Source organism: Bos grunniens, chromosome 6 (assembly GCF_055505025.1).
Source record: "Bos grunniens cultivar Pamir isolate PY7600 chromosome 6, Bosgru_T2T1.0, whole genome shotgun sequence".
Classification (NCBI taxonomy): Eukaryota; Metazoa; Chordata; class Mammalia; order Artiodactyla; family Bovidae; genus Bos; species Bos grunniens.
In genome coordinates, this window is record NC_141170.1 from 53,622,994 (window position 1) to 53,644,936 (window position 21,943).

The window sequence follows — 21,943 nt, forward strand, 5'->3', positions numbered from 1 at the left end:
TTTTAGCAGATAGTTTGGTATCTTAGAAGTTAATATAAAACACTCCTTTCTTCTTTTCCCAGTTTTTCAGACAATTTATATAGTCTGTGCCTGAACCATCATGGGCCTCATCTGTCAGAGATGACTAGTTATTTCCTAATGTCTTACAGAACATTCCAAGTCTTGATTCTAGTTGTGTACATCAAGTCGAGACTACAGTGATTTGCTGTACATTCCCACTCATTTCCATGCCTTCCTTACTGCGGGATGTGGCCATATGACTGAATTCTCAAAGACATATGAGTAAAAGTTAGGTGTTGAACTTTCAATTTGTGCCCTTAAGGTAAATGTATGGGTCTCTCTTGGCCCTCCCCTCTCTTTTGCTGGAATGCAGACCAAGTGCTGGCGAGCCCTCTTCAACCTCAAGGATGTGGATGCTACCATAAAAATGACAGAGAAACAAGAAAGAGGAAGCCTAAGTCTCTGATACCACAGTAGTCTTATTAGCCTTAGATATCTTATACAAAAACTGTTACATGAGAGAGAGGATGGAGGGGTACTTTCATTTTATCTTATCTGCTTTCCTACCTGTTCACTCTGGAGAATAGTCTTTAGTTGGTGCTTACTTTAATACCTTTTCTAAGAATGAACTCTAACTTTATCTTATATACATAATTTTATATATGTATATATACATATATATTATATATATTACATATAACTATATATGTAATATATTCACCATATACTATGTACATACTACTTTATGTATATATATATATATATATATATATGTAAAATGAGGTGGCCAAAGTACTGGAGTTTCAGCTTTAGCATCATTCCTTCCAAAGAAATCCCAGGGCTGATCTCCTTCAGAATGGACTGGTTGGATCTCCTTGCAGTCCAAGGGACTCTCAAGAGTCTTCTCCAACACCACAGTTCAAAAGCATCAATTCTTCGGCACTCAGCTTTCTTCACAGTCCAACTCTCATAGCCATACATGACCACTGGAAAAACCATATCCTTGAGTAGATGGAAGAGTTGACTCATTGAAAAAGATTCTGATGCTGGGAGGGATTCGGGGCAGAAGGAGAAGGGGACGACAGAGGATGAGATGGCTGGATGGTATCACTGACCCTTGGATGTGAGTCTGAGTGAAATCTGGGAATTGGTGATGGACAGGGAGGCCTGGCATGCTGCGATTCATGGGGTCGCAAAGAGTTGGACATGACTGAGCAACTGAACTGATATGTAAAATGTTATGTATATAGTATTTTAATTAGATTTATGGAACACATAAAATATTTATTTAAAACTGTTTCAATGATCATACATCTCTTAATCCCATTTCCCTAGTCATTGAATTCTGGGGAGAAAACAGCTAGTATCAGAATATTTTTGTGTGTTTATGTATTTAACCAAAAACATACACAAACATACCCACTCATTTATATGTGTGTATCCACGCAAATAGGTGTATTTGCTTCAAAACTATATTAATTCATTCAATAAGAAAACATGTGCCAGACACTATTCTAGACCTTAGAGACATAGTGAGTCGCTCAGTCATGTCCGACTCTTTGAGACACCATGAACTGTAGCCTGCCAGGCTCCTCTGTCCATGAAATTTAACAGGCCAGAATACTCAAGTGGGTAACCTATCCCTTCTCCAGTGGATCTTCCTGACCCAGGAATTGAACTGGGGTCTCCTGCATTGCAGAGAGATTCTTTACCAGCTGAGGTACCAGGGAAGCCCTTAGAGACATAAAATAAGCAAAAAAGATGTGATTCCTACACTCACATTCTATTTGAGGAGAAATGAAGGTAAACAAATATATATATATATATATATATAATGATATGGTCTAGGAATATTCAGGGTGCTTTCTGATAACCTAGAAGGGGCATTGAACACAGACTTGGTATATTCACTGATCCCCATAGCTTGAGGTTCCACCACTGATTCCCCAGAGTTCTTGAATATTCATATCCATATATCTGTGTATACTTACACATTAACATTGATTGCAAATACATTTCCATCTGTATCATGAAAGTTTTTAATATCTTGTTAATTTAACATGTTTCACAAATGTTAAATTAGAGTCAATAACATTACTGTATGAATATTCTTCTTACTTTCAAACTTCAGTATGATTTTGTTTATGCTTGTAGTAAAAGCATTAAATAATTTGGCCAGATTTTATAACTAATATTTTTGCCAAAAATATGATCAAGCTAATTAGTGGGGAACAAATATTAGGCAACCTAACTGAATACATCAGGTGCATATAATTAAAAACTTGGTTTATTTCTTGAATTGTCCTATTTTTAACAAGTTATTTTTAAATGAAGTAGATTCAGTGATATAACAATACTCTGTCATTTTATTATAACTCATTTTCATAGGTTTTCAAAGCTGCCCATCAGATTCAGTTAGCAGGAACACAATGAACTGTTAGAGCATCTGTTTCACATTGAATGGCGCTGGCCAAATGCAAAGATTTATGAGTTTGCCTTGTTGACTATCAGTCATCTGCTGATATTAGTTCATTATTTACTTCCAGAAGATTGTCTGTATTATATTGATTCATTACTTTGCTAAACATTACTTAGCTCTTCTGATTAACTGTCAAACTCAACTACCCATAACACAACCAGAAACCCACACAAAAAAACAAAACACAGATATATAACTAATAACATGGGAAATTATAAAAAATCATGTATTCAAATCAAGGCACTGAGCTTCAGGTTTCATCCCTGACATGTGAAGAGCTTGCAAGTTGTCACTCCCATCTTTACAATTAGAGAAAACTGAACAAATGAAGATTAAGGACTTCTATTACATTCATAGGAGAATTGAGGTGACAGGCAAACTGCCGTCCCAATTTGGGGAGAGGCAGGGACATCCAGAGACACCGCTAAGACTTTGTTTTTACCTGGAAGAGATGCTGCTTAAACAGCATACACTAGTAGAGGTATTTAAATGCTTATTTTCATAATTGTTAGATACTGAACATGTACTTATGTGAGAGTAAGAAACTAGTGAAGCACAACTTTTGAAGGAGCCCGACATATTCATGGGATTTTACCTCCCGGAATCCCACTAGATTCTCAGGCTAAAGATCTAAGCTATATCCATTCTTAACAATAGCAGAGGAAGGAGGAAGGAGAAGAATCTTTTTGAAGCATACCCAGAGCCTTTTCCATAAACAAAGCCTGTGTCCAGGGAAAGGGACTTGGCTGGAGCCTCATCCCAGCTGACAGAGGCCATTCTTCCCACTCAAGCTGCTCTAGCCTTACTTTCTCACCTAAGGAGATATGAGAAAATGAAATACTATCACCAGAGATCAGAGCATCACGGAAATAGATTGGGATCAGAGCATCACGGAAATAGATTGGGCATGCTGCAGCCACTGCAAGGAGGAAGGAGAAGGGGGAATAAAACCATACCAGAAGAGAAACACTTGTGATGTTACAGTCTGAGACACAGGCTGCCTAAAAGCCTGAAATCAAATCAGATTTTATTAATAGTTCAGTCTCCCTTCCGTACACCTTACTACCACACCAATGAGATGCCTGTAGAATAGCAGCAGCTTATAGCAGAAAAGCTGAAGGCACAGACTCCCTGGGAGAAGTAGTAGCTAGGAAAGTCCAAGGTCAAGAGTGGAAGCCACAAGAAAACAAAAAAGCCTTGAATCCTGTGGCACCTATAATGACAGCAGACATTAAACACAGCTGTCTAGCCAGATTAATTTAAATCCTATCCTGAGGGTCTATTTATGTCAGTCCCTATTACCCAAATTAACATGGTCAGCTTTTAACAAAAAATTATCAGTGATGTATGTCAATTACACTTTACTAATACTTGGGGTAAAAATTAGAAGGCATGCCAAAGGGAAACATTAAAAAAAAAACACAGTTGGAAGAGAAAAAGCAACGAGAGAGACTCAGACATGATAGGCACGTTGGAATTATAAAATAAGGAATTTAAAGTAACTATGATTAATATGTTAGTACCTCTAATGGAAGAAGTAATCAACCTGCAAGAAGAGATTGGTTAGAAAAGCAGAGAAATGGAAACTCTAAAAATCAAAAGGAATGATAGGAATAAAGAAGACAGTAATGGAAATGAAGAATGACTTTAGTGGACTCATCAACCAACTCTAAGACTGAAGAATGAATTGATTAGCTAGTATGTGATCATTAGAAATTTCAACTTTCAAACTGAAATTCAAGCAAGAAAAAAACTCAATTGAATAAATAACAACAAAAACAGAACAAAGCATTCAGGAACTGTGCTACCATTTGAATAGGTGGAACAGAGTCATAATTGTAATATCAGAAGAATAAAGTGAGAACAGAAGAAATATTTGACATAATCGTGGCTGAAACTTGCCAAATATTAATGACTAAACCATAGGTCCACAAAACTCAGAGGACATCACAAAGGATAATTATCTACAAAGCAAAACAAAGAAAAACACAGTCATATCATATTAAAACAGCAGTAAACTAAAGGCAAAGAGAAAATGTTTGAAAAAAAAGCTAGAGAAGATAAAAGCAATCATCTTAACTATTGAATGCTTCTTGGGTGGCGCAATGGTAAAGATTCTGCCTGCCAATGCAGAACTAACAAGAGACGTGGGTTCGATCCCTGGGTCAGGAAGATACCCTGGAGGAAGTCATGACAACCCATTCCAGTATTTGTGCCTGGAGAATCCCATGAACAGAGGAGCCTAGTTAACTATGGAAGATAATAGCCAGAGTAATCTTTTAAACAAGAAATACTGACCATGTCACTAACCAGTTTAGCATGAACTCTGTAAAGCTTTAGAAGTGCTCTTGGAAGTCATTTTTATCTTGACAGCATCAAGTAGGCCCTGGATGGTCTGGCCTTTGCTTTCCCCTTGACCTCCTCCTCATGAAACCCTCCTCTTCTGTCTTCCCACCTTGCAGGAGTCTCTCCATTCCTCACAATGCCATGTTTCCTCGTGTCTCTGGCTGGGCTCCTGTGCATATTCTTTCCTCAGCATTGCCTGATGACCCTTCTAACTTTTCCCCATATTTCTTTGGGGCAGCCTAACCCAACTTCCCCAGAGAAGGCAATGGCACCCCACTCCAGTACTCTTGCCTGGAAAATCCCATAGACGGAGGAGCCTGGTGGGCTGCAGTCCATGGGGTCGCACAGAGTCAGATACGACTGGGCGACTTCACTTTCACTTTTCACTTTCATGCATTGGAGAAGGAAATGGAAACCCACTCCACTGTTCTTGCCTGGAGAATCCCAGGGATGGAGGAGCCTGTTGGGCCGCCTCTATGGGGTCGCACCGAGTCGGACACGACTGAAGTGACTTAGCAGCAGCAGCAGCAACAACCCAACTTCCCAGTCTAGGTAGGTCATCCAGTTACAGTTCATCATAGACCCAGCTGTGATATTATATTATTTTGTGTTGTTTTGGGAAAAAAAAATATACACAACTAATTTGGTTTGGCTCACATTTCATGCACAGCTCCACAGTACCCAGCATAGAATGGGAACTCAATGCCTGCTTGCTTTATAAAAGAAGGAATAGATTTCTTGCTTTTATCCTAATGAATAAGTGCTTATCAGTTACAGATCATTGGGCAAATAGTTTATTTTAAAAAACTATATAATGACCTTCTAGCCTCTGCTATGCACCCTTTTACATTCTGAGGAGAAGATGACAAACAAACTCTAATCTCTGAATTTTAGGGGGGCTATACAGTCATGTAAACCAATAGAAAATTCAAACAGGATGTGATATGATAGAGGCATGCATAGGACCAGGTCATAGTTGCCTTTATGGGTGAAGTCCTACAAAAAGAGCAAGTTGAGCTGTGTGTACTGGTCCAGTGTGCATTCTTTGGGTGCAGGAATCTTTGCTCTTTTGTTTATTGGTGTGTTCTCAGTACTACAAAACTACCTGGCACTAAGTAGGTGCTTAATAATTTATTAAGACATATTAAAAAGCAGAGATATTACTTTGTCAACAAAGGTCTGTCTAGTCAAGGCTATGGTTTTTCCAGTGGTCATGTATGGACGTGAGAGTTAAAGAAAGCTGAGCACCAAAGAATTGATGCTTTTGAACTGTGGTGTTGGAGAAGACTCTTGAGAGTCCCTTGGACTGCAAGAATATCCAACCAGTCCATCTTAAAGTAAATCAGTCCTGGGTGTTCATTGGAAGGACTGATGCTGAAGCTGAAACTCCAATATTTTGGCCACCTGAGGAGAAGAGCTGACTCACTTGAAAAGACCCTGATGTTGGGAAAGATCGAAGGCAGGAGGAGAAGGGGATGACAGAGGATGAGATGGTTGGATGGCATCACCAACTCAATGGACATGAGTTTGGGTAAACTCTGGGAGTTGGTGATGGACAGGGAGGCCTTGTGTGCTGCGGTTCATGGGGTCACAAAGAATCAGACTGAGTGACTGAACTGAACTGAACTGAACTGAATAGGATTTTGGTAATAAAAAAGAGGGATGTGTGAAAGAGAAAAAAAATTCTCAGTAAAAGAAACCGAATGTTGCCCAGACTGACAAACTACCCATGTCACTGCCATTTCAACCTTGAATATTAAAATGGCTTCATTCAGATTGCAGAAGTCTTTCACTAAGAAAGAGACATAAAGATGAAAAGGGTTTGGGGAAAGGGATATGAGTTTTGGATTTATTAAATTCATGATGGGTCAGGTAAACATAGAGAAAAAAATTGTAAATCCCTCATAGTATTATGTACACTATAATTAACCTTTCAAACATGTTCTAGATCATAATCAATAGTTTCCAAGTTGAAAAAATTTTAATTAATAGAGTTTGAGATAATTAGATATTACAACAATGATATGTTATCCGAGTATAATTTCTGCCTCTAATATATAAAAGTTTCAACTTTTTTATTATTCAGATGTAGCGTGTGTGGGTGCTTATTCACTTCAGTCATGTCTGACTCTTTGTAACCCTATGGACTATAGACCATCAGGCTTCTCTTTCCATGGGATTCTCCAGGCAATACTAGAGTGGGTTGCCATGCCCTCATCCAAGGTATCTTCTCGACGCAGGGATAGAACCCATGTCTCTTAGTCTCCTGCACTGGCAGGTGGGATTTTACCACTGGCACCACCTGAGAAGCCCATCAGATGTAGTAGTACAGTTATGCATTAAAATTTCAACCTTAAAAATAAAACTGCGATCTTTCATTGTGTGGGGCTTCCCAGGTGGCTCAGTGGTAAAGAATCTGCCTGCCAAGGTAGGAGACACAGGTTTGATCGCTGTGTCAGGAAGATCCCCTGGAGAAGGAAATGGCAACCTTTTCCAGTATTCTTGCCTGGGAAATCCCATGGACAGAGGAGCCTGGTGGGCTACAGTCCATGGGATTGCAAAAGGGTCAGACACAACTTAGTGACAACACAACAACAAATTTCATAGTGTGCTTCTACTGTATTTGTTAATATTATTATTATCATTTTGGGGGGAAGGAATGATTATTGTTTTGTCTACTGGGCTCAAGGGGAAGGTGGGGTGGAGTGGGGAATCCAACATTTTGTTACCAGAAGTCTGTAGTTTCTGCCATTTCTATCAGCAACCAGCAGGTGGTATCAAACAATTTTAAGTTTCTGTTCTATTGCAGTTTTTGTGCCTATTTGGTTTTTGAGATTTCTCCTTCCTAACTTCCACCCCATACCCTAACCACAAATACTCACTTATAAGAATTTGATGGGTATAAAGGTCTCGAGGATTTTAAAAAATATTTTATTTATTTTTTAATTGGCTGAAAATTCTTTACAACTTGAGGATTTTATTTTTCTGATTTAAATATGTCCTAACTTTCCTTTCAGGTATCTTTTTATAATAAGAGGCGTTGTTTTACATGTGGTAACTCTTTTGATTGCTGTAGCAACAGGATGCATGCTTTCTCAGTCATTCAGTCATGTGTGACTCTGTGACCTCATGGACTGTAACCCCCCAGGCTCCTCTGTCCATAGGATTCTCCAGGCAAGAATACTGAAATGGGTTGCCATTTCCTTCTCCAGGGGAATCTTTCTGACGCAGGGATCAAACCCACATTGGGAAAACACTACCTATCCCTGCTTTACAAATGAGGAAATTTGTGGAACAAAGAAGCTAGGGAACTTCCTTAAGGTCACAGAATTAGAATTCAGGTATCTTGCCGTGGAGCCCACAGTCTCATTCTCTGTGTGAAATCATTTCCCAGATTTGATTTTTTCCTTTCGATGTATAGTCTCACTCAACACATAGCATTTCTTTACTTTGACACCATCTACTTAGCTACTATTGAACCGAGGTTTTTTCACCTTGCTTATAGTTTTCTTTGTTGTGCAGAAGCTTTTATTTTTAATTAGGTCCCATTTGTTTATTTTTGCTTTTATTTCCAATATTCTGGGAGGTGGATCATAGAGGATCCTGCTGTGATTTATGTTGGAGAGTGTTTTGCCTATGTTCTCCTCTAGGAGTTTTATAGTTTCTGGTCTTACGTTTAGATCTTTATCTATTTTGAGTTTATTTTTGTGTATGGTGTTAGAAAGTGTTCTGCTGCTGCTGCTGCTAAGTCGCTTCAGTCGTGTCCGACTCTGTGTGACCTCATAGACGGCAGCCCAACAGGCTCTCCCGTCCCTGGGATTCTCCAGGCAAGAACACTGGAGTGGGTTGCCATTTCCTTCTCCAATGCATGAAAGTGAAAAGTGAAAGTGAAGTCGCTCAGTCGTATCTGACTCTTTGCGACCCCATGGACTGCAGCCCACCAGCCTCCTCCGTCCATGGGATTTTCCAGGCAAGAGTACTGGAGTGGGGTGCCATCGCCTTCTCCGAGAAAGTGTTCTAGTTTCATTCTTTTAAAGTGGTTGACCAGTTTTTCCAATACCACTAGTTAAAGAGATTGTCTTTTCTTCATTGTATATTTTGGCCTCCTTTATCAAAGATAAGGTGTCCATAGGTGCGTGGATTTATCTCTGGGCTTTCTATTTTGTTCCATTGATCTTTATTTCTGTCTTTGTGCCAGTACCATACTGTCTTGATGACTGTGGCTTTGTAGTAGAGTCTGAAGTCAGACAAGTTGATTCCTCCAGTTCCATTCTAGGAAACTATAAGCAAGGTGAAAAGGCAGCCTTCAGAATGGGAGAAAATAATAACAAATGAAGCAACTGACAAACAACTAATCTCAAAAATATGCAAGCAACTCCTGCAGCTCAATTCCAGAAAAATAAATGACCCAATCAAAAAATGGGCCAAAGAACTAAACAGACTTTTCTCCAAAGAAGACATACAGATGGCTAACAAACACATGAAAAGATGCTCAACATCACTCATTATCAGAGAAATGCAAATCAAAACCACAATGAGGTACCATTTCACGCCAGTCAGAATGGCTGCGATCTAAAAGTCTACAAGCAATAAATGCTGGAGAGGGTGTGGAGAAAAGGGAACACTCTTACACTGTTGGTGGGAATGCAGACTAGTACAGCCACTATGGAGAACAGTGTGGAGATTCCTTAAAAAACTGGAAATAGAACTGCCTTATGACCCAGCAATCCCACTGCTGCACATACACACCAAGGAAACCAGAATTGAAAGAGACATGTGTACCCCAATGTTCATCGCAGCACTGTTTATAATAGCCAGAACATGGAAGCAACCTAGATGTCCGTCAGCAGATGAATGGATAAGAAAGCTGTGGTATATATACACAATGGAGTATTACTCAGCCATTAAAAAGAATACATTTGAATCAGTTCTAATGAAGTGGATGAAACTGGAGCCTATTATACAGAGTGAAGTAAGCCAGAAAGAAAAACACCAATACAGTATACTAACACATATATATGGAATTTAGAAAGATGGTAATGATAACCCTGTATGCAAGACAGCAAAAGAGACAGTGATGTAAAGAACAGTCTTTTGGACTCTGTGGAAGAGGGAGAGGGTGGGATTTGGGAGAATGGCATTGAAACATGTATAATATCATATAAGAAATGAATCGCCAGTCCAGGTTTGATGCAGGATACAGGATGCTTGGGTCTGGTGCACTGGGATGACCCAGAGGGATGGTACGGGGAGGGAGGTGAGAGGGGGGTTCAGGATGGGGAACACATGTACACCTGTGGCAGATTCATGTTGATGTATGGCAAAACCAATACAATATTGTAAAGTAATTAGCCTCCAATTAAAATAAATAAATTTAAATTAAAAAAAAAGAACTGAGGTTTTCAGCACATACAAGTTGGAAAAAGAAATATTATGCAGCATAAAATCAAAATGTAAAATAGCTATATGTTAGATATTGTCTGAGGAATGGTCACATATTTTTCACATATATGCATAAAATTTTAGTGCTGAAAGCGCTTTATAAGCTACTTGCCTTTTATTTTACTGTAAAAGAAACTTAGGCTTCCCAAAGAAACGTTGAGTTTCAGTGGCCCCTCGGAGGTGATAAGGGAAGACACAATCTGCTACAGTAATGTCGTGGAAACATTCATTTATGGAGGCCTTACCAGGAATGGGAAAATGCCCACTGCTGGGAGATGGGCATGTGGGAGGTTTGTGAACTTTTTAGGGAAGTGCAACTTTTGAATGCCTAGCTTTTCTATCTATAGTATAATGGGACAGACTAAGCTGAACTAACAGAGAGAAAAGCTGGCTTATGAGAAACTTATCCCTGCAGTATAAAGAAAAATGAAGGAAGGGAGGGAAGGAGGGAAAGCTTATAATCAGTGTTAACAATTTTCATGTCAAGTTTCTACAATCAGATGAAAGAAAATAAAATTTAGATTCAGGGGCAATTTAAATATGGTGAAAAACATTTATATTGAAATTGCTGTAACATTTTAGTGGCTTGAGTGACTAGACTCAAATTTAATTTTAAGCTAACGGTATGGACTCAGAATCATAATTAAATTTATGGTTTGCCATAATTTGAATATGCATTTTTTGTAGATTTTTCTTTGTTAGTCCACATTAGTGTATCTGTTATTCCCCAAAATTCACAGTTGAATTAGAAATAATTAAAAGTCATTATCTCTTGTTTAAATTAAAAATTTTGCATTTTGTCTTATCACAGAAGCAAAGAAGGGCCACTTCAGGAAAAAAGTGAATTTCCCTCAATGTTAATTCCCCAAAGTAACTAATATCAATATGATTATCTTAGATAATACCCTTAGAAATTTTGTCCTTTCTTGTTTATCTGATAAAATACCAAAACAATTAAATAATAGAAAAATAACTGAAAGTATTTACAGACAAATATTTTAGCAGCCTCTGTCAGAGGCAATGGATAACTTTTGGATCAAACAATGGGCTAACCAAAAAGATTTAAGAGGAAAACCTGAGGAATGAATTATACATTAAAATAATTAAATAATTAAAAAATAAAATCATAGAAAAAATCTGATTTTTTTTCTATTTCAACTGAACTTGAAATAGAAACAAAGTTTCTAGTTCATCATTCCAAACCACATGCTATCTTATTCCTGAACATGGTAACTTAAGATGAATGTCCTTTTTGATTTTTTTACTTACTAAGTTCATGCAGTATATCTATATTGACACACAAATTCCTGTGCATAAACTTTCATGAAAACTGAATCATGAAACATTTTTAAGAAAAATATATTGTAGATTTTTTTACAGTCAATATTATCCCAACTTTATTGTTGTGGTATTACTGATATAGGTATTAAAAATTTTATTAAACTATTTCCCAATCACTGATTGCTAACATTACCACCTTTTTACTTTTACAAGCAGTGTTCATGATAAGAAGCCTTGTGTATCATTTATCTTTAAATATTTTTCTGCTGTCACTGCAGTAGGGTAGGTTTCTGATAGTATTAATAGCAACAAAAAGAGAATAAAATAAATAACATTTAGTAAATTCCCACAATGTCCCAGAGTTTGTGGTAAATACATACTTAACTTTCACAACATTATTCTTAAGTAGATATAGTCTAAAGATCTGTTTTGAAGTTATGGAACATAAGGAGAACAGTTGAGAGACTTACTCAAGATTACACAGGCAGCAATTATTGGAGCCAGAATTCAAACCCAGCAATCTGACTGTAAGACCTTCTGAGGACAGAAGTACACAGATTTCATCCTGCCCCGGCTTATCTAGAAAAACAATTCCTAGGTCTCAGGGGAGACCCATTCAAATTGTTTGAAGTGATATCAACAAAAATGGTGGAGTAAGAAATACTAAAATCCGACATCTTCATAAAAGCAATGAGAAAATGGTAAAACTGTTAAAATCAACTTTTTCAAAACCTTGGAAATCAGCCAACAGTTTGCAACCCTGAGTACAATTATTCGAGAAAATTTGTAGAATCTTCGTAAGAATAGTAATCTCTGTGGTACTGAAACTTACCCTAGTCTCATATCCACTCCCCACCTAAGTGGTAGTCTTAAAAATAAAGCTTGAATTTCTGGTACAGGAGGCGCTCATTTAGAAAGAATTCTCATCACTTCATCTGTATGGTGTTTCCCTGGAAGATCTTCTCAAAAAGCTTCTTTTTATTCACCTGACTCAGAATCCCCTCTAGTGTCAAAATCACTACCTGAGGGATACCACTGAAAGCCTTTACAGACAAATATTTTAGCTGCCTGTGCCAGAAGCAATGGAAAACTTTTGGATCAAACAATGGGCTAACCAAAAAATTTAAGAGGAAAAGCTGGGGAATCAATTGTACATAAGTGATTTGAAACACACCAACGTATTTCTTAGAATCTAGAAGGCCACATGGATACACAGTTATGTGAATACCCAAAAATGACTGAGGAAGCCCAAAGCACTCCCCTCTCATTGACCTCGAGCCTCTATACAAGCAGGAAGTGGATGCTAAGGCAGAGTTGTCAACTGTGTGGCTGAATGTTGAAGACATACCCAACCTGCATACATAATCACCTGACAAAGACAGATAAATTTATGCTTTCAAGGGTTTCAGAAAGTCTGTCCAATCATTAGATGGCCATTAGGCTAAGAAAACAGAGACTTCAGTGGTCCCAAATGGAAAGAGTACAGAATTTACAGAATTAGTTAAGAAAAGTCACTATGCAGAGTTCATAAATACAACGTCACAATTGAAAAAGACCCTGGAAAGGGTAAGAATATAATTTTCAGAATTGCCACATCACAGTATTCAAAATGTCCAGTTTACAACAAAAATATAAGGTCTGCAAATTTTAAAAGTATATACCATTTAAAAAAATAAAAAGATTCATTAGAAACTGTACCTAAGGAAGCCCAAGTGTTGCAATAAATAAAGACTTTAAATAAGCTACATTAGATAAAATAGAACAGCTAAAGGAAACCATGTCTAAAGAACGAAAGTGTACTAATGATGCCTCATCAAACATAGAATATCAAATCAATAGAAATTATACAAAGTAAACAAGTAGAAATTCAGCAATTCTAAAGTACCAAAACTGAAAAGAAAAATTTACTAGAGGAGCTTAATAGTAGATTTATGCAATAAGAAGAAAGAATCAGTGAACTCAGAGATAAGTCAGTTAAGATTCTTAAGTATGGGAAACAGGGAGTTAAAAAAAAATGAGGAAAAATAATGAGTGCCTAAGATGGAGGAGTCTGGTAGGCTGCAGTCCATGGGGTCGCTAAGTGTCGGACACGACTGAGCTACTTCACTTTCACTTTTTACTTTCATGCATTGGAGAAGGAAATGGCAACCCACTCCAGTATTCTTGCCTGGAGAATCCCAGGGACAGAGGAGCCTAATGGGCTGCCGTCTATGGGGTTGCACAGAGTCAGACACGACTGAAGCGACTTAGCAGCAGCAGCAGCAGCAGCAGCAAGACAGTTTTGGCATATTATCAAGCATGTCTATATATGTACAGTGGTAGTCACAGAAGGAGAGAAGAGGGATAAAGGGATTAAAATATTTGAAAAACAGTGGTCAAAATTTTTCAGCTTTAATGAAAAACACAAATCAACTCATTCAAGAAGCTCAACAATCCAGACAAATCACAAGAGGAAAAAATTCCCTGCAGATCAATCTCTCTTATGAATATAGATTCAAATGTCCTCAACAGGAAACTAACAAACTGAATCCAGCCACATATAAAAAGGATTGCACACTTGTGACCAAGTGTAATTTACCTCAGGAAAGTAAGGTTGGTTAAACATACAAAAATCAATCAATGTAATAATCCCAAATAGATTTATGGAATATGGAAAAAAATACACCATCATCTCAATAGACTCTGCAAAACATAAAACATCCTTTCATGTTAAAAAAAAGTCAGTGAACTAGCCCTAGAAAAGGACCTCTTTAATCCAATAAAGAGGATATTTAGAGGTGAAAGATTAAAACTTTAGTTCTAACATCAGGAGCAAGACAAGGATGTCTGCATTCACCAATTCTATTCAACATCATACTACAGGCATTAGCCAGGGAAGTTAGGCAAGAAAAACAAATAAAAGGCATCCAATTTGGAAAGGAAGAAATAAAACTCTATATGCAGTTGCATATTCTTATATATAGAAAACTTTTAATAAACCACATAAAAACTATTAGAGATAATGTTGTCAGGAAAATGTCAGGTAGAAGATCAATACACACAAAAAAATCAGCTTTGTTTCTATATACTAGCAATGAATAATCTAAAATGGAAATAAAGGTATTTCAATTTACATAACAGCCCAAAGAAGAAAATATCTATAAATAAATTTAAGTTTAAAGGTGAAAAACTTATAAACTGAAAATTACAAAATGTTGCTGAAAGGAATTGAAGTTCGAAATACATGGAGATGACATATGTATGTCCAATTAGAATGGATAGATATGTCACATTTGGGGATTAGAAGATTTATTATAGTTAATATGGCAATATTTCCCCAAACAAGGAATTTAATGCAATATCTACCAAAACTCCAAGGACATTTTTTGAAAAAATGAGCAAACTGACCATAAAATCATAGGGAAGTATAAGGGACCCTGAATAGCTAAAATAATCTTGAAAAGGAATAAGAAATTTGGAGGACTCATGCTTTCCAATTTCAACACTTACCCTAAAGCTATGTTATGAAAACTGTGAATTTTGTGTAAGGACAGACATGTAGATGAATGGAATAGAATTGAAAGTCCAGTATATATATGGCTGAATCCCTTCACTGTTCACCAGAGACTACCACAACATTGTAAATGGCTATCAGTTCAGTTCAGTCACTCAGTCGTGTCCGACTCTTTTGTGACCCCATGGACTGCACCACCCCAGACTTCCCTGTCCATCATCAACTCCCAGAGTTACTCAAACTTATGTCCATTGAGTCAGTAATGCCATCCAACTATCTTATCCTCTATTGTCCCCTTCTCCTCCCGCCTTCAATCTTTCCCAACATTAGGATCTTTCCTAATGTCAGTTCTTTGCATCAGATGGCCAAAGTAATGGAGTTTCAGCTTCAGCATCAGTCCTTCCAGTGAATATTCAGGACTGATTTCCTTTAGAATGGACTGGTAGGATATACCCCAGTATAAAATAAAAAGTTTCAAGTTTGAAAAAAAAGAAGAATTAAAAGTCCAGAAGTAAACCCATCTTTGATCAGTTGATTTCATCAACAGTGGTAAGATCATTTAATGGGGAAAGAAAAGTCTTTTCAACAAGTAGTGTTGGGACCACTGACTATCCCTATGCAGAAGAATGGATCTGGACATCTACCATATACAAAAAATCACCTCAAAAAGGACCAAAGACCTAAATATAAGATCTAACACTATAAAACTCACAAGAAAATATAGGCTTAAATCTTTATGACCTCAGATTAGGCAACAATTTCTTAGATGTAGTACACCAGTTTGTAATCCCTAAAGAGAATTTCATTGACCCACATCATCTTCAGTGCCAGGATAATATCAGTCTTTCAAAGTTTTGCTAACATTTTGCTGGTCTATAAGGTACCATTTCATGCCAGTCAGAATGGCTGCAATCCAAAAGTCTACAAGCAATAAATGCTGGAGAGGGTGTGGAGAAAAGGGAACCCTCTTACACTGTTGGTAGGAATGCAAACTAGTACAGCCACTATGGAGAACAGTGTGGAGATTCCTTAAAAAACTGGAAATAGAACTGCCTTATGACCCAGCAATCCCACTGCTGCGCATACACACCGAGGAAACCAGAATTGAAAGAGACATGTGTACCCCAATGTTCATCACAGCACTGTTTATAATAGCCAGGACATGGAAGCAACCTAGATGTCCATCAGCAGATGAATGGATAAGAAAGCAGTGGTACATATACACAATGGAGTATTACTCAGCCATTAAAAAGAATACATTTGAATCAGTTCTAATGAAGTGGATGAAACTGGAGCCTATTATACAGAGAAGTAAGCCAGAAAGAAAAACACCAATACAGTATACTAACGCATATATATGGAATTTAGAAAGATGGTAACAATAACCCTGAATATGAGACAGCAAAAGAGACACTGATGTATAGAACAATCTTTTGGACTCTGTGGGAGAGGGAGAGGGTGGGATGATTTGGGATAATGGCATTGAAATACGTAAAATATCATATATGGAACGAGTTACCAGTCCAGGTTCGATGCATGATACTGGATGCTCGGGACTTGTGCACTGGGATGACCCAGAGGGATGGTATGGGGAGGGAGGAGGAAGGAGGATTCAGGATGGGGAACACATGTAAAAAAAAAAAAAAAAAAAAATCTCATTATTGCTTTTTTCCCTTGACTGCTGATGAAGTTAAATTTATTTTCATGTCAGTTGCATTTATATATGTGTGTGTGCATGGGAGGATAGGTTGTTGTTTGTATGTGTGGGTATAACTGTCTTGTATTCTATTTAATTATTGTACTGTACCAAATTCTCAAAAGCAGACACCATCTAAAATCTTTCACAGTTTGTTGCATGTTAACACAATATATTTCTTAAATGTGTTTTATAATATTGACTCAGCAGCAGGTGAGCTAAATTTGTTTTTACCTAGATTTATCTTTCTACCTTTCATTCTTACTACTACCATCATATTCTCAAATTCATTCATTCATAATTAAATAGAATTATTGCTATTATGAATTGTTAACTCTATGGTGGGAAAAAATCTGTTTTATTTATCCTAAGGGAAATATAAAAGAATAAAATATAAAATATAAAAGAATTTCATTATATGAATGAACATTTCACCAACATTTTGATTCTTTTAATTTAATATATCCTCTGTGTACATAATTGGGCTTCCCAGGTGGCACTAGTGGTAAAGAACCCTCCTGTCAGTGCAGAAGACGTAAGAGACATGGGTTTGATCTCTGAGTTGGAAAGATGCCCTGGAGAAGGGCATGGCAACCCACTCCAGTATTCTTGCCTGGACAATCCCATGGACGGAGGAGCCTTGCAGGCTACAGTCCATGAGGTCACAAGGAGTCAGACACGAATGAAGAGACTTATCATGCATGCATGCATGTACATAATTAATCCTCTCTTGAATCTCTGATAAAGCAGGTAACTGTAGACATTTTGACTGATGTTGTGACTGTCTTCTGAGTTATTGCTTTCTTTTTACTTAACCATTGTGATTTCCCCGAACGACATTCTTTAAAACAACGGAGGTATAAACTACTCCTTAAAATTAGTGGTTAATATTTTATAAGGTATAGCATTTAGTTGCTTGTTTTATTTTTCTGTAGATTCTGAGAAAGAAAAGTGAAAAGTGAACTCACTCAGTTGTGTCTGACTCTTTGCGACCCCATGGACTGTAGCCTACCAGCCTCCTCCGTCCATGGGATTCTCCAGACAAGAGTACTGGAGTAGGGTGCCATTTCCTTCCCCAGGGGATCTCCCCGACTCAGGGATCAAACCCGGGTCTCCTGCATTTCAGGCAGATGCTTTAACCTCTGAGCCACCAGGGAAGCCAAAGCTTCATTATTAAAGAAATTCCATCCTCACAATACTAGCCAGTCTAGAAAATTTCATACTTAGCCTAGCTATACTTAGAATGAAGAACTTCTTAATCATAGTTCTGTTGTGATCACTAGTGTGGATGACCAGTCCATTGCTTAGAATGAGTCAAATAAATGATGAACAAATTAATGTGAAGCTTTGTGAAGGATTTTTTAAATTAATGTTAATGGGAAATGGGTCAATTTCAAGTACCTGTTTTCCTCATCAGAAATTCTACTTCAGTTTCACCAGTCTTTCTAACCTCAATGGTACTTAAGCGGAAAAGGAGATTCATACAAACAAAAATGAGAAAGCAAAGCATTTCAGAGTCATCACTTCAAAAAAGTATAATAACCATTTATGATAATTAACTTTGCAGTATTTTCTTTCAGAAGACTTTTGTTTGTTTGCTTTTCTAGTCACTAAAGGTGGCAATGAAAGTACCTTTTGGGGAAAAAAAAATATTTCCAATGCTGTCGTACTGGTATTTGTTGATGTTTTTGCTTCCTATCTTTTTGCAGGAGTAACAACTGTTCTAACAATGACAACTCTAAGCATCAGTGCTCGGAATTCTCTCCCCAAAGTGGCTTATGCAACTGCCATGGACTGGTTTATTGCTGTTTGCTATGCATTTGTGTTCTCTGCCCTAATTGAATTTGCAACTGTTAATTACTTCACCAAAAGAGGATGGGCTTGGGATGGAAAGAGTGTAGTAAATGACAAGGTAAGTGAGAACTTCCTTCTAACTGTGATTAAGCGAATCCCTCAACCCATTTAGCTTGTAACAGATACTGTTCCTCAAATTTGACATTAAGAACATTCAAACATAAAGCTTTCTTTTAAAGTATGCTCTTGCCTGAAATTCTTTAGAAGTGCTGGTATTATTACTTTGTTAAAACCACTTCCTAGCATCAGTTGAGCTCTGACAGTGTGTCAAGCACTTGCTAAGTTTTCTACATATGCTCTCTCATATAATCTTTACTACTTTATAACTAGGATCTCTTTTTAATTCTCTCTCTTTTTTTATGGGACTTCCCTGGTAGCTCAGACGGTAAAGCGTCTGCCTACAACACGGGAGACCTGAGTTTGATCCCTGGGTTGGGAAGATCCCCTGGAGAAGGAAATGGCAACCCACTCCAGTATTCATGCCTGGAAAATCCCATGGACCAAGGAGCCTGGTGGGCTACAGTCCATTGGGTCGCAAAGAGTCGGACACGACTGAGCGACTTCACTCACTCACTCACTCATTTTTTATGAAGAAGGTATAGTTTAGTGAAGTTACTTACTTGCCCAAGTTCACACAAGTTAATGTTTACTTAAACCCAGATCTGCCTGACCATTAAGTTCATGCCTTTAACCACACCACTTTCCAGTAAAAAGATTCGGAAAAGAAAAGTGGGCATTAATTTTACCAATTATAGAATCTCAGGCCCTATCAGTTGGCTGAGTTACTCCAGAGTTACTCTTCAGAGATGGGGGTATCATCTCTGTTGCTTGGATGTAAAAAAACTCGCGGGATTGTAATCGCTCCCATATTGTATTGAATAAGTAAGTAGGTAGGAATGCCTAGACATTTTCAGTTGCTCATTTATTCCACAAGAGAAAAAATATTTATCTTTAAGATTAACTTCTTTGGGAATTATTGATGCCTATTTTTCGGTTTCAGGTACTGAAGGAAGTGTGAGTTTTGTGCAGATAAATAGCTATTTCCTTTCTCAATCTGCCTTAAGAGGAGCCTTTGTATACATCACAATGAGATATAAAGTTTCCTCAATAATAATAAAAAGTTCTACTTGGAGGGTTTCTTTTCTACAAAGTATCTACCTGAATACCCTTCCATTAAGTTTGGAACAACATACTTGCTGATTTTCCTTTTCAGTTATTTGAACATAATTTTTTTCTAATTTATATGATTATATTGACATTGATATTATAGTCTTTTCCCTTAACTTTGTAAACTGTAAAATTTTAACAAGTGCTGATTTATTTCATTTTATAAACTATATTTTGTATACTAATAGTCAGTGAGTAAATATTAAAGAAAATCTGATTAATATTCTATGCTTAACTTTTAGGTTATTTCAACATTCCCATCACATTTTATTGTTGATTTATGTTTTCATTCCCCATATAGTATATTGCTTTTTCATTGCTATCTATGCAGTTACTTCTTTTAAGTTATATAAGTTACACATGCACTTTCATACTAACATTTTTTGAAGATAAAATGCTTTGCAAATACATCACAGAAGATAAATAGTGGTTTGTGATGTAAATCTATGTAGAAATATATTGATATTTTATTTTTAATGCATTGAGGTGCCAATCAAATTGACACTGTGATTTGGCATATCAAAAAATATGCCTTCTCAACCCCTGAACTTGGAAAATACAAGTACCTATAAATGCAAAAAAAAAAAAAAAAAACCAGATTCCTGATAATGCATTTTAAAAGCAATAATCTGACAGAGACAAATACTAGATTTAAGTCTATCCACGTATCAGATCACATATAGTGCAGATAAATCTTGGTTGAAATCATTTATGCACCAACCTAATTTGCAAGAGAACAATTAACAAAATTTGATATTTCAGTTCTAAGTGTTTCAAGTTCAGTGGTTAAGTTAAAGGGAACATTACATCAGGCTCCTTGCTTGTTAACCACTTTTGCATAGCTGGAGTGCCAAACGCAGTGTCAGGCAATTAGTAGGCACTGCAGAAAGTTTTGTTGAATAAAAGAATAAATTGATTTTTGCTATTAAATCTGGCAGTGTAATAGCAATGACAAGACTTCTTTGCCTGCATGGAAGATCTTTTAATACTTTACAGTGGTAAATTTATCAGGGAGTACTCATCCATTTTCATGATTCAAATACATTTTGAGAGGTTTTTTTTTTTTTTTTCCTATTGGAAATAACCAGGTTCTTAAAACTAAAAGGATACATAGTGGAATGCCTCAAACTAGCACATCTGCCTTAAAAAAAAAAAAAAAAATCAGTGCAATTTACTCTGTTTTAGTTTTCCTTAGATTTAATTAAGTGGAAAACAGTTATTTTCCTGAAATACAAAGTTTTTATCCATAGGCCAAAATGGGATCCTTTTAGTTGAACCAGGCTGGAGGAAGTCCTCATTTTTGGAGTTAGTAAGCATGAGTAAATGCACTTAATGATCTGTCAATCCAAAGCATATATAAAAAGTTATTTAAGGTTTGTTAACTGGCAAGTATTAATTTGTCTCATGAGGATAATCACTTGGAGATTCATATTAATATTGTATGTTTGAAAAAAGAAATATGTATTAACATACAGTTTATATGTAGATTGTGCTCTGATGATCTTTAAGGTTAGTTTTCACAAACAAATAAACTCACTTGCTTCATATTCAAGCTACATTTGAGCCCTCTGTTAGAAGACAAAGCCTATCTTGCTCTGTGATCTTGCACAAGATTGCACACTACTTTTTGCCTCAGGTGTGAAATTAGTTAACAAAACTTTATCGATCTAAAAATTTAGTGCAGGATCAAATAATTCAACTTCACATATTTATGCCTTTTCATATGTGAAAGTATCTATTTATTCAACTTCCCAAATTCTTCTGGAACCTTTCTCAAGACTAATTCTTCTACCTTATCTCTTGATTCCTTTTCCTCTTGTTCCTTTTTCAATACTAAACCATCGATTATTATTTTCTTTTCTTACTTCTTCAAAGCCATCTTCTCTTTTTCAACTGCTTCCTGTAAGTTTCTGATGATGCCTAATATACTTAATCTACCGTAAAGGCAAAAGCAAAACTCTCTCCAGATTCTATCACCCATTCCTCCATCCTCAGATTCCCCATTCTTCTTTTTCCATTCAAGCTTTTTGAAAGCATTGCTTGTAAAGTATATGTTCTCCCTTTCAGTTTAATTTTCAGCTCACTGTAATCAGGTTATCTTTCTATTTATTGTCCTGTAGCTGAAGGATTCCAGTCTCTACATTTTCAAATCAGATAATTTTTCATTTTTCTTAAGGGATTCCCA

At 36.9% G+C, this 21,943-nt stretch overlaps 1 protein-coding gene across 2 annotated transcripts in view; it reads left to right on the top strand.

The window, feature by feature from the left end:
• The window catches only part of GABRA2 (gamma-aminobutyric acid type A receptor subunit alpha2), a 142,265-nt gene that overhangs the window by 107,484 nt on the left and 12,838 nt on the right, over positions 1-21,943 (top strand). For both annotated transcript variants that reach the window (XM_086407691.1, XM_086407692.1), the window contains exon 9: positions 18,447-18,649. In XM_086407691.1, coding sequence (XP_086263817.1) covers positions 18,447-18,649 — 203 coding nt within the window. The remainder of the gene's footprint in view (positions 1-18,446; positions 18,650-21,943) is intronic.